This window comes from Artemia franciscana, chromosome 14 (genome assembly GCF_032884065.1).
Source record: "Artemia franciscana chromosome 14, ASM3288406v1, whole genome shotgun sequence".
Classification (NCBI taxonomy): Eukaryota; Metazoa; Arthropoda; class Branchiopoda; order Anostraca; family Artemiidae; genus Artemia; species Artemia franciscana.
Window position 1 is genome coordinate 25,176,127 of NC_088876.1, and position 14,641 is coordinate 25,190,767.

A 14,641-nucleotide genomic window follows, 5' to 3' on the forward strand; every position below is an offset into this window, starting at 1 on the left:
ATTTTGCATTCATATCAAACGCGGGTCAAGAATTAGACTGAAAAAAGTGCCACTTTCATCCAGATCCTGGGTGAGGGGGTGGAGGGAGATTTCCACTATCTTATCAGTTGCATATCCACCAAAATGAATTGCCATATCTGATCCCAATTTGATAGAAAGTAGAAGCTATAAAAGATTTAAAGCTAAACTGGCCTTTCATGACAAGCCCCCCCAAAAAAAACATTACGAAAAACAACGAGCCTAAGGCCAGTAGGAAGAAAAAGAAGAACAATCAAACGAACATGTTCCCCCGTCTGCTGAAAAAGAAGAAGAAGAAGAAGCCCCCATACAGCAGGGCGTCCTCAACGTTGAGAAAGAATATACCTGAACCGTATTAACGTAAAAAGAAGGAAGCTAAAAATGAAAATAATAACAAAGAGAGAAGTCAAACCAATATATACAATAGTTACTCCATGAAAAAGCTACGGAAGTAGAATGTATTTTTCAACACAATGAGATACTTTTGTAGCAACACAGAAAGAATTGGCAATAAGATGATAAAGGGAATTGAAAAAAGAAATTATTTTTTACTTCTGAGAAATAATCTTTTCGTTGTTATCCAATCCAGCTATTTGTTGGTTTTATTTTCTTTTAAATTTCTTGGTGACCTAGTTACAATTTAAAATAATAATACTATTTAACTCGTTACTAGTTAAAATAATAATACTATGAATTTAATCATTATTCAGACTACCTGTGTCTCTGTTAATTGCTAAATCTGTGATTTTTTATTTATTTATTTATATGGCTTCTCTAGCCCATCGTGTGAAGCTTATATCATCAGAAATAGTCGTTGCTTCCACAAATTGTAGGAAATGGTTAGGATTATCAAAAATATGCTCTCCCAAAGCAGAAACAAAAGTTTCAGGAGGTTTTTTGCTTAATTTGAGAGCTGTATCTATGGATTTGTGGATGCTCAATAAAGCCTTCTGCTAATTCCTGGTAAGTTCGGCCGATATGGAACTTATAACAACAGCAAGAAATGCGATCCACCGCTCTCAAAATTGTCTCAGGTTTTATTTATCCCAGAATTAAAATAATTACCCACGGGTTTGACCGATTTGAAACAATTTTCAATGTCATTTCTAACGGTAATATTGCTTGCTTTTTTTGTGGGGGGGGGGTATTCTTAAGGAGGTGAACATACTGCAATGCAACTTTGTTTCTGATTACTGATTACTGCTACAGCTACTACCAACAACTCATAGTAGCAAAATGATGCCAGGGAAAATTGTCTTCTTGGAGAAAATCTTCTGATATTCCCCTCCGTATAGAGTATAAGACTTCGTAATCGTCCATAGGACACTCAATAAAAGGCCAGGGCTGAATATCCACGAAAAAAAAAAGCAATTTAAAACGATCTTTCTCATAATCTGATCATTAACTTCGGAAGCTGATGGTTAGCTCTAGTTTGCATTGGGTTTTGTTATTTTTCAGGCTGAACGAAAGCTTGATACTCTCAGTCGAGAGCTTCAGTCTTCTAGACGGTCCTTAAAAGAAGTAGAAGAAGATAACAAATGCTTAGAAGCAGAATCATCTCAAGTCAAGGAGATGCTGAAAAGAGAAATTGCCAAAAATGAGGCTGAGAGCCAAAGGACTACAGTTATCATAACTGAGTACAAAAAGGTAAGCATTTTCTACTTGAAGCTTAGATATTATTTAAAAGTCTCATTTTACTAATACTACTACTACTAACAACTTGCAGTACAAATCCGCCTGAGGCTAACGCAGCTACGCAAGCTCCTCATCCACCCCACTGTTCAAAGCCTCCTTCTCTACGCCCTCCCAGAAAGTTCCCATTTCCCTTGAATCTTTCTTGCGACATCATCTCACTCCAACCGGGGGCGATCTGTTTTTCTTTAAAGCATTTTAACTAATGCACTGTTTTAATCTAACTAAGATTTTTTATTCTAGCGTACTTAATGCAAATATTTCCAATGCGTTGAGATTCACCTACTATATTATTTAGGATCAATCTACGCATTAGAACTAGCTTGGGGTATTTACTGTACTGGAAACAAACCATACTTTTATTCCGAACAAATGTGTTGCCCAAAAAATGCACCGCTCTCAAAGATGTTATTAAGCACTTGCCTCTTCAAACGGCATATGTTGTGGTCGTTGACCTATGAAAAAAATATAAATAAAAGCTGTATAAGTATAAGAATGAAGCATTTATAACATCAAGCAAGCGAAACTTACTATATGAAATGAGAGCAGGGGGTACAATTCTAAAGGGGGGCTGGAAAAAACAGCTGAAAAGTTTCAAGAGGCAACCCTTAATGACATTTTCATGTTTTGATCCTGCCAGCCACTTTCGACTGGAGTATGATGCATCGTTTAACGCGCTGAGTCTGAATATGTGAAGATTTTAAGTATTTGTTATTTAAGATTTTGGCATTGTCCGCCCCGCCCTCCTAAGCGGATTACACTTTTTTCGAACTTCTTTCAATTAGTAAACGTTTATAAGTAAATACTCGATGTCAATTTTTTTTTCAGCCCTTGGTCTGTGAAGGTAAGGCAAGACATACCTACAAGTGTAACAATCGTTTACTTTTGCTGTTTTTAGTGTTAATTATTTTTGATAGGGTTATTCTTCTGAAACAAAATTTCGGACGCAAACTGCTTTATTTTTCATGTAGAATCAAAATACAAGAAAGATTTGTAGCGATTGTCATTTAAAGTTTTGAAATTATCCTCTATGGAAATAGAGATAAATATCGCATCCATCGCTTAATTTTTATAGATATTGAATCTGGTTGGGATAAATGGTACACATTGTATAAGTTAATATGTAAATTTATTACAGCCATTGAAACACAACAAAATAAAAAAATACAAAATTGGGTTGGCTAAAAAGTGTTTACTTAGCACCCATATGCAGTGATTCTGGCCCTGCATAAAATTATGGTAATTCAGACAGACCTCATTTATAATGAAGAAACAATTAATTATCCACCTATTGTTTTAATTATTAAACGATTAAGGTGTTTTTTTTCATGCTAAGAACGTGAATTGATGGAGAAACCCCAATCCCTTGAAAATCGAAAAATTTCTTGACTTTTGGGCCGATTCTGACTCAATGAAAATCGCTAATTTTTCAAACTCCCTATTTCTACTAACGTTTGTAAAGTTTGTACTTGGGTGTGGGAAAAAAATGCTACATTTTCATGTTTTCAAGACGATTGCAACCAAGATCTACTTTTAAAATATAAATTAAGATGAATATTGTAAAATGTTGCTTCGGAAACATCTCTAAATAGCTAGACGTCTAGCAAATAAAGAATTCAATGAATAAATGGTAGAAGTTATGCTTTGAGGCTGGATATGATATGACACACATTAGACATAAGAGAGGGCAATCCAATATTCGACGGTGAATTGTTTATAGACTCAAGTGGCCAGGGAATACCAATTTGTTGGAACAATATATTATTCTGTCTGATCCACTTACTATTCAAGGTCTTGTTGTTGATTCTCATTTTCGTCTTGTTCGTTCTATAGTGCTTAGGCTAATGAATTTAATTACTGTAACATGTGGCGCCTATAGGTTTTTGTCTCTTTTTATATAACAATGCACAAAATGTTTTATCCGAAATTTTTTCCTTTAATGAGCAACTTTTTTTCTTTTTTTTTCATAAATAGTATTTAGAATATCGATTTTTGGTATATTTTAGAATATTTTGGAATATCGATTTTGGTAGACTCCAGGATGAAAATTTGAGAAAAAACTTCCAGGAACAGTTGAATACTAAACTTGAGAGTTAAAAATTTGACAATGTGGAAGATGGATGGTATAATTTTAGAAAAACAATTTGTAAAGTTGCTGATGGTGTCTTAGGGAAGAGTGCTAAGTCTGCAACTAGGAATACTAGTGAAAAGGCTTTAGGTTTAATAGAGAGTAGAAGGGGTTTGTGCAAGAATTATCTGAGTGATAGGTCGTACAAAAGGAATATGGAGAAAACATTAAAATATGAACTAAGGAGATGTGAAGTGAAGGTCATGGATAAAATTGCTGAGGATCTGGAAGATGCGGCTAAACGGCATAATAGTAAAATATTATACTGGCATGTTAATAAATTGTGAGGGGGTAGTCAATCCGGACTAGTCCCAGTTAAAGATAGAAATGGGGCCACAATTAGTGATAAGGAAAAAGTTAAAGAAAGATGGGTGGAACATTTTGAGAATGTGCTAAACCGATGCAGGAAAAGATATAGATGAAAATGAAAAAGTTTGTGATACCTTGGATGTGAAGGAAGATTTGTTTAGTGAGGAAGAATTAGCGACAGTACTAAAAGGATTAAAAAATAATAAGGCCCCAGGTGCTGATAGTATGATTAATGAGTTTCTTAAATATGGTGGCTCTGAGGTTAGGAATAAGCTACTGAAGATTATGAACATGATTTTTGAAAAGGGGGAAGTACCTAATGATTTTAGGAAAACCTTAATTAAACCACTGTATAAGAAAGGTGACAAGAGTGAGTGTCGTAATTATCGAGGCATCAGTCTTGTCTCTGTAGGTAGCAAATTACTGAGTAATGCGATACTTTTTAGACTGAGAGCTGCTGTAGACAAAGTTTTAAGGGAAGAACAGTGCGGTTTTAGAAAAGATAGAGACCAAGTTTTCACTCTTAGGTTAATAATTGAGAAGTCCCTTCGTTGTCAAACACCTCTGGTCCTCAGTTTTATCGATTATGAGCAAGCTTTCGAATCTGTTGATATAAGAGCGTTAGCAAAAGTCTTATCCTTGTATGGTATACCTGAGAAATACATTAAAGTGATTTGTGCTATGTACAAGAATAATACTGCTGCGGTTAAGGTAGGAAATGAGGTTAGTAACTGGTTTTGTATTAAATCAGGAGTTAAGCAGGTTTGTGTTCTATCCCCCTTTATATGGATTAGTTTGATGGACTTCGTCATAAGGAGCACAATAAAGGCAATTGGAGACCACGGAATCAAATGGGGAGGAAAAACGCTCCTGGACTCAGATTATGCTGATGATTTAAGCATATTAGATAAAAGTGTGAACAAAATGAATTAATTTTTAGAGGTTTGGCGAGTTCAGGGTGCTAGAATAGGCTTGAAAGTTAATGTGAAGAAGACTAAATCACTAAGGCTAGGAATAAGTGAAGATGAAAAAGTGACGTTTGGTAACGAAAAGATTGATCAGGTTGGCAGCTTCACTTACCTTGGTAGGTTAGTAAAGACGGTGGGTGAAGACGTTAAAAGTAGAATAGCTAAGGCTCAGGGTGTTTTTTCACAGTTAAAAAAAGTTTGGAAGAATAGAAAGATAAGTCTGCAAACCAAGATTAGAATATTGGAAGCTAAAGTGATGACAGTGGTCAAATATGGCTCTGAAGCATGGGTGCTTCAAAAAGCAGATGGAAATTTACTAGATGTTTTCCAGAGAAATTGCCTACGGATTGATCTGGGTACCCGGCTGACTGACCGTATTTCAAATAGTAGGCTGTACGAAAAATTCGGTTCAATCCCGATTTCTAGAGGTATAATGAAAGAAAGGTTGAGATGGCTAGGCCACGTTCTACGGTATATTGACTATGGCCTCATACTTTAATGTGCATACGGGGAAAAAATTATCAAGTAAGTGATTCAAAGGGATGTATTTCGCCTCATTTTGACTAATTTTTTATTGAATAAGATCAGCTTCACCTCAACTTTTAGTTGTCTTTTTTTAATTTGAAGGGCCTCCAGCATTAGTTGCTTAGAATTTACTTTTGACTGAATACTGACAAACTTATATCTCTTATCCTATAGAGCTGTGAGAACTCGCGGGCTTGTTTGATCGTATTTAAAGGACCTACAAGCCATGCTAAAGAATTCTCAAATGCTTACTGATACTTAAAACTATAAAAAATATCTTTAGAGGTGGTAGTCTTGAGACATGATTCTAAAGTTAATAAATGTTAAGGACAACCTCTTTAAAGAGGTTGGCATCTTTAGAGGTTAGTATTTAACCTTTTTAAAGAGGCTAAAGGCATGCTAAAGTATTCTCAATTGCTTGCTGATACTTTAGACATCTTAGACATCTTTAGAGATCTTAGACATCTTTAGAGGTGGTAGTCTTGTGACATGATCCTAGACATCTTTAGAGGTTAGTATTTAACCTTTTTAAAGAGGTTAAAGGCATGCTAAAGTATTCTCAATTGCTTGCTGATTCTTAAAACTATAAAAAACATCGTTAGAGGCGGTAGTCTTGAGACATGATCCTAAAGTCAATAAATATTAAGGACAACCTCTTTAAAGAGGTTGGTATCTTTAAAGAGGTTAGCATTTAACCTCTTTAAAGAGGTTAAAGACATGCTAAAGTATTCTCAAATGCTTGCTGATACTTTAGACATCTTTAGAGATCTTAGACATCTTTAGAGGTGGTAGTCTTGTGACATGATCCTAAAGTCAATAAATGTTAAGGACAACCTCTATAAAGAGGTTGGCATCTTTAATGAGGTGGACATTTAACCTCTTTAATGAGGTTAAAGGCGTGCTAAAGTATTCTCAAATGCTTGTTGATTCTTAAAACTATAAAAAAAACATCTTTAGAGGCGGTAGTCTTGAGACATGATCCTAAAGTCAATAAATGTTAAGGACAACCTCTTTAAAGAGGCCGGCATCTTTAAAGAGATTAGCATTTAACCTATTTAAAGAGGTTAAAGACATGCTAAAGTATTCTCAAATGCTTGCTGATTCTTAAAACTACAAATATATCTTTAGAGGCGGTAGTCTTGAGACATGATCCTAAAGCCAATAAATGTTAAGGACAACCTCTTTAAAGAGGTTGTCATTTCACCTCTTTAAAGAGGTTAAATGCATGCTAAATTATTCTCAAATGCTTGCTGATTCTTAAAACTATAAAAATTTGTGGTGTGTACGTTCCTAATGTGTCATATCATTGCTGTAAAAGCTCTTGCTCAGTCTCGGTTCTGGCCTCTCCCGCGCCCGGGGCAGCATCTTGGTGAGTGCCCCCCCCCCTTCGTGTTTCCTAAAATTTTGAGGCTAAATTTCAACAAAATTTTCATCTGTTAACAGATTTTTAATTTTTTAACCAAATTTCGATTAAAATATCAAAAAAAGATTAAAATTAATTTAATTTGGTCTACCTACTTTTATTTCCAAAGAATGGTGATAGAGTTATGGGAAAAATAAAATTTCGGTTTCAATTTGCTTACACTTACTGCCAACTGCACCCTCCACTTTATTAAAAAAAAAAATCGAAAATTAGAAAATGACTGTCAGAAAGTTTGCACCCTTAAATTTTTGCACCCGGAGAAAATGCCCCTCTGCCCCGCCTAAAACCGCCTCTGCTCTTGGTGTAGCTAACAGTGTAATTCTCTAAGATAAATTTATTATCCATTTCTTTTTCGTCATGTTGACTTAAAAGGAAGAGCTCTCTAGAGGAGAACTTTCGAATGATATATATTATTGTACGAGTCCTAAATATTCTCCTTGCCAAATAAATAAGTTATTCAAATTCATGGTGTCTTCTAAGCAATTTGGTCAAATTGCTTTGGACTTTCTAAGAATTAGGATACGGCAAATAGATGGTGTTTTGACTCTAAGGTGGGATCATACGAGAACTGTCAATCATTATTTGTAAATATTAGCTCGATCCGTCAGGAAACAAGTTCAGACTTAATTGAGAATTCTGTACTAGGGTAATTTATCACTTCTTGGAAAGAAAAGTTTTAGATCCTTAATTTAATGCAATAGATGGATAGATATTTATTTATTGGTGAAAAGGTGATGGCCTAAGAATGAAGCAGAAAAAAAGATTTTTTTCAGAATCGAAGGAAAACATTGAAAATGAAGTATGACTATAAAAAAGTCGAACTTGTGGGATTTACCTTCAATTCTCTGCACATCTCTGCGATACACTTCTATTTTAGTAAACTTAAATAAATATGTTGCTCTACGTACGCAAGGGAGGGGGGTCACAAGAAAGAATTTAAGGAAAATAGAATGAAGCAGGGAGTGGGAGGGAGTCAATATTGAAGCTTTGAACAGATTTGGGCGAAGGAGGAGTTAGTGTAGCTCTGCTGACTTTAGTTGTATTGGTAATGTACTGAGTTGCTAGTGGGTTCTATATGACTAGATTTCTGTATAACTAATTTCTATATAACTAGGTCATATACACTGAATTCTATATGACGGCATTCGGGTGCGATCATCTTTACCAAATAGTATACATAATCTTCCTTTGCTCATGAGCCGAAATCAGAGACCTTGAATCAAATCTTTTCGAATGAGAGGCTTTTTTCGAATTTACGAAACTTTCGAATTCTTCGAAATTTTCGAAATCTTCGAATTTCAATTTTCGAATGAGAGGCTTTTTGTGCCTTTCAAATTAGATGTTATTAGTCTATTGATTTAAATAATATTTGTTGCCAGGGCTTATGCCAGTGCTCTTATCCCATAGCGTTGAGTTTTTTTAGGATTTTTACAACCTCTTTTATTTTCCTTATGATTCACCTAGGTTTGTGTTTTCCGTAGTTTAACCCCCTCCCCAGAAAAAAGCATTTGAATACTGTAGTCGTTTAAGAATGAGAGTATAGCCAATGCTTCTGTTCCTCTGAAGTTTCCATCTTGAAGCTTTAGTTCTGACAATCACAGTCACAATCAAAGTCTGACAATACTTAACAGTCACAGAGAATAGAAACAAATCTAAGGTTTCTGTGTATGTATATTCATGCATGTACATATTGAAGAAGAGAAAGTACAAGCTTCGTATAGAAACTTACCTACATTTTTTAATCTCAATTTAGTCCCTTTCCTCTATCTAAAGTACATTTTTGAAGCCCTACCTTTTAGAGCAAATTCATATTTCAGCGAAGATCGTCTTTGATATATATATTTTTTTTCAACCGCAATATTCAAAATAAAAAGTTGGATGTTCGAGGCGTTTGAGCCACAAAAAAGAATTAATTGATTAAATCACCTCTTTTCTAGGGACAACAAAAAAACTTACTTGTTTATGAAATGTTCATTTGTCTGTTATTTTGACGTTTTGCTGTGTAGGCTTTGTTTTAGGAAAACGGAATGTTTACTGTTAAGTTTGTCTTTCCTTATATTTTACGAAATAGATGATGTCATACTTGAAGCCCTTAAGTTCCGAAAAATAATCCTCTCCCTCGCGTCCTCAATCACTGTTCCTTTAACAAGTTTTTTACTCGAAAAACTTGAAAGCCAATTAGAGTTAGTCTCTTATGTGTTATTAAATAAAAAAAAACTAGTTTTTTTAACTGAAAGTAAGGAGCAACATTAAAACTTAAAACGAACAGAAATTACTCCGTATATGAAATGGGTTGTCCCCTCCTCAACGCCTCGCTCTTTACGCTAAAGTTTTTAATTGTTTTAAGAAGTAGAATTGTGGCAAAGAGTCAAACTTTGCCACAAGTTGCGAAGTATTTATCTCCTCCTAAATACCTCGCTCTTTATGCTAAAGTATTTTTAGAACCCCTCATATGCTTAATAATCTCTGTTTGTTTTAAGTTTTAATTCTACTCCTTACTTTCAATTGAAAAACTTTTTCATGTTTATTTTATTTTTTTTTTTTTATAGTAATGCTAGAAATCCTGCGCCCTTTTCATTGAATTTCTCTTCGCCCATGACATATTCCTCCAAGGAAAGATCCTCCCACATAGCCCCCTCCCCTCAACCTAACGCCCCAAATCGAAAGAATCCCCCTGAAAACATCTGTACACTTCGCAATAACCATTACTGTATGTAAACACTGGTCAAAGTTTGTAACTTGCAGCCCCTCCCTCAGGGACTTTGGGGGAGTAAGTCATCCCAAAAACATAGTTATCATGGTTTTCGACTATGTGGAACAAAATGGCTCTCTCAGAATTTATATCCGTTGACTTTGGGAAAAAATGAGCGTGGGAGGGGGCCTAGGTGCCCTCCAATTTTTTTGGTCACTTAAAAAGGGCACTAGAACTTTTCATTTCCATTAGAATGGGCCGTCTTGCGACATTCTAGGACCACTTGGTCGATATGATGACCCCTGGGAAAAAGAAAAAAAAAAATAAACACGCATCCGCGATCTGTCTTCTGGCAAAAAATACGAAATTCCACATTTTTGTAGATGGGAGCTTGAATTTTTGCTATAGGGTTCTCTGATACGCTGAATAAGATGGTGTGATTTTCGTTAAGATTCTATGACTTTTAAGGGGTGTTTCCCCCTATTTTCCAAAATAAGGTAAATTTTCTCAGGCTCGTAACTTTTGACGACAAAGCTTAAATTTGATGAAACTTATATATTTAACATCAGCATGAAAATCCAATTCTTTTGATGTATCGTTTGGCATCAAAATTCCGATTTTTAGAGTTTCGTTTACTATTAAGCCGGGTCGCTCCTTGCTATAGTTCGTTATCATAAACTGTTAGATTTCACATCTTTCTAGGATTTCGAGTGTAATGAATCTTTTTGTTGGAAGTCTAAAAATAAACTCCTCTGAAATTTGGTTTTGTAGCTTAAAGTCATTTGATATGACCATGCTATTTTGACTTGACTTCTTCAAAGCACGGTAGAAATGGAATCTAGGGATAGAGCTCAATTATATCTTTATGTAAATACCTCCTATTGTCCTATCTGTAATCTCTGATGTACTAAATTACACACTCTCCAAATATCCTTGTTGTAAAATGAACTAGTATTGCGATAGGCAATCCCTATCTTGGGTGGACAATCGCTAAATTAGCTACTAAAATTGTATTTTGTGTATTAATTAAAACAAAGGCCTAAAGGAAAAAAGTTCAACATTTCACATTCTGAAAATAACATCAGTTTGCATTAAGTAAAAGAGGGATAAAGGTAAAAACTATTTGTTCATATATTTTAAATGCATTGTTTTTTTTAACCTTCTTAAATAATCATGTTCAAATTTACATTTTTTTTTATTTGCTTCTAAGAAGCTATAATGTTTCCTTCGTAAAACCAGGGTTACCACCCGGCGAGGGAAAAATCGCTAGATTTAGTGATTTTTTGATTGATTTAGTGATTTTCTTCAATAACCCACTGATGAAGTTATTCACATAAATGAATAACCCTATGTGCCGATTTAGTGATTTTTTAGGCAATTTAAAAATCACTAGAAATAGTGATCAGTCATTAGGGGTGGCAATCCTGCATGAAACGCTGCCACCTTAGATTTTAGTATGGTTATGGTGGTGTTTCGAAATATGGGTTAAAGCTGAATCATTGGGATAAACTCAATCAACTTTTCATCTGCAGTAAATGGTAAAAGTCGCTGCTAGGTAAATACTTGTCATGACAAAACATGCCATTTGAAACGCAAAACCAGTTATTTTGTTACAGATGGAAATCCTGGCATGCCTGTCGCTCCATGGACTGGTCTCAATAGAGGATGGAAATTCCAGTTATATCTTTGTTTAGTGACAGCCCAATGCTTAATACGCATAAAAAAATTAAGTTTTTATAAACAAGAACAAAAAAAGGTCCGCTGATAAAGAAACTAAATAGGGGGGGGGTAGAATCTGCTATTAAAGCAAAATTGTCGGTAACCTCGTGCTCGTTGAGGTATGCTGATAAATGCTGACAAATATATTGTGATAAAGAATGAAAGGTTAAAAACCCACTAAACTCAGAGGAGTGAATTCCCCCTTAACCCCCAATCTCCAATAAAGGGCCTGAATCTTGTTAATGACAAAACATGCCATCTGAAATGAAGAACGTGTTATTTCCTCGTGACAGATAAATCAGTGCATGTCAAATAATGGTCCTGGTGAAATATGGCATTTGAAAAGAAGAATCAGTTACTCCGTCATCAACAGATAGAAATCATTTGTATCCAAATCTTTGTTAGGGTGAAACATGTTATTTGAAATGGGAAACAAGTTAGTTACTCTATTTTTTATGAATGATCACCTCTTTCCTCGTCTTGAGTATTTGCTCTGCCATATTTAAACGTTTGCCTTCTTTATCTCTGATGCAAAATACCTTCACTTCTGATATTGGCTCCGTTAAAAAGCACATTTATATGATGAGTGACGGTTGCTTTAAAAATTTCACACAGTCTTATCAAAACACTCCCTTTACCTTCGGTGGACTTTTTAATTAGCCTTCATATAAGCTGATATGATCTTTACTTCGAAAATGATCTCGCCTCCTCCATTAACTCCGGCAGTTTGCATTCTATCTGTTACCGTGAATCTCCGAAATCTGGTTCATGTCAACATTCACCAGTTAATGTCCGAAGTTCCTTTCCTCTGCTTGGATTGAGTTAGCTTTGCCAATCAGCTTTTTCAGTCATATGCAAGCTATGATAGTAAAATATTAGGCTAGGGTAAATATGGTTTTAAATATAGAGAATGGGTTAAAAACCTAACATAACCCATTATAACCAAACCTATTATAACCTAACCTGTCATCATCAAACCTTGCATTAAACTGAAAAAGTTGACTGACAACGCTGGCTAAATCCAAGGAGAAAAAAAAATATTTTGGACGTTCTCTAATTTTGGATATTCATGGTAATATATCCATATTAAAATCACCGCCACAATCAAAATGGTAGATCTGTTGACAACCATTCCAGTTTGACTTCCAAACAATCAAATTAATTTCTACCTTAACTTGATGGAAACCAGTACACTACAAAATGAGAATATCATTACTTTTATTCAGTTCAGTACCGTTTCCTCAACTGCCATTTCAAATTACTTCAAAACATATCTTACCTTGAAAAAGATGCCTTTCCTGATATAGGTTGTTAACCCACCGTTGTTAACCCATTGGGTTGTTAACCCATGATTGGGTTGTTAACCCAATTTTCATCCACATGGATGAAAATTGTGCCTATTATATACAATTAAGTGTGTGTCACTTATAAGTGAGCTTGTTTTTCAATAATTTGTTCTAGTAAAGTGAAACTCATTCTGGCAATAATTCACTTAAGGGTATAAATGGGTAATTTATTAGTGACTGAACCGGAAACCCGGCATTTCACATCTACAACTACAAAGACTGTAAAATGACACTAAAAAGAGCGAAATAAGCACAACAAAAACCTGAAAGGAAAATAAGGGACTACGAACTAAATAATAAGCATATCACTGTAGAAATCAACTATGAACTTTAATCATTCGGACCGTATCAGTAAGAGATAGACTGACTAGAGAACAAGGAAGTTTGCAAACACTAAGCAAATACAAACCGAAAGGAAAATAGATTAACAAGTCATTTAAACAATTTATCAATAGCGAGCGAGGAAAAGAATAATTAGTACATTCAAAGAGGACGTGATAACAATTTTCAACACCGCCACACGAGAAGAGTGGAGTGTCACTTTTCCAAATTCTTCGTAGGAAATATTTTAGGCGGCTGTGTCCAGTTAAAAATCGGGTTAAGTAAGGAGACGGGCTAAAATTTTTAAGAGATAAAAGATCATCCTTATTACGAAAAAAGTTCATCGTCCAGCTAGTGACGGAATTCTCAAACCTATTATACCAATTATGATATATTGCATTGGTCAAAACGGTAAGGGGGGCAGTGAGAGAGGCAGGGGTATTCATTTTATTATAATATCTGTGCCCAAAAATTGAGCAGCTAGTTCATCAGTAAAGGTACTATGATCAGCAGAATGACGAATGGAAATACAGGGGGGAGAGGAACTTGGCCACACATTAGGACTATTTTTACTGAAATAACGTAACAAGGACATTTAATAGCCCAATAACCAATTGAAAGTATTCAAGAAATGGCGACTATGACCTCACTTGAAGCAGTTCCAAAAGATTTGGAAATCAAAATGAAGGAAGGCCTTTGAGCTGGAAGTAGGACTTTCCTTATATGTATTTTCCTAATTGCAATGATCCTTATAGGAGCAGCATTCAGAATAGAACTTGATAACACTTTTTATACAGCAATCTTCAGGCAGACGGTTTTAGATCCTAACTTGATGGGGGAATACTAAGAAGGTGGCTGGAATGTTGTTTAGCTGAATTCACTATGTAAGAAATATGATAAGACCATAATAATTTTCTATTTAAAATGAATTCATTTTATTCGAAATTAATGTTCAAAAATTTTTTCAACATCAAAAAACAAGCTAATAGGTTTATAGGAAGAAACAGGGCCATTTTTAATTTTTTTTTTTTATTATTGATAAGAATATTTGTAACTTTCCAATCCTTGGGAAATATGACAGCTTGAGATAAGCATTAATAATTATCAACATAATATGTGATAACACATTGATATTTTTTGTCAAAACTGAATTTAGGATCCCGTCCTGGCCAGCTGCTTTCATTGAGCTTGTATTCCTTATAGTTTATTATGGTTCGTCTAGACTAACTTAATTTACACCGTTTTTACTATTATTTGATACGATTGAAACTTCTTGTCTAAGATTACGATGATAATCCCTGTCACAGGATTTATCCTCTCGAGGAAACCATTTAGAGAAAAGTTCTTCTCATGCTTCACTCACTGAGGTAGTGTATGTTCCATCATCTTTCTTAATGCGGGTCGGTGCTTCAATGCCATTTTCGGACTTGCATAATATATGTACTGTATGCCAGGGATCAGAGCTGCCTTTGGTTGATAAAAAAAAATTCCAGTCCTCTG

The 14,641-nt window shown here is 34.9% G+C and overlaps 1 protein-coding gene and 1 long non-coding RNA gene across 2 annotated transcripts in view; one reads left to right on the top strand and one right to left on the bottom strand.

Annotated features, from left to right (window-relative positions):
* Positions 1-14,641, top strand: part of LOC136035493 (rab GTPase-activating protein 1-like) — a 285,782-nt gene that overhangs the window by 236,592 nt on the left and 34,549 nt on the right. The window contains exon 15 of the mRNA XM_065717324.1: positions 1,477-1,665. Coding sequence (XP_065573396.1) covers positions 1,477-1,665 — 189 coding nt within the window. The remainder of the gene's footprint in view (positions 1-1,476; positions 1,666-14,641) is intronic.
* Positions 14-12,711, bottom strand: LOC136035494 (uncharacterized). The gene is made up of 3 exons (XR_010619452.1): positions 12,691-12,711; positions 2,068-2,165; positions 14-165 (listed from the first exon to the last, which is right to left on the bottom strand). It is a non-coding gene; the product is annotated as an uncharacterized LOC136035494 (long non-coding RNA).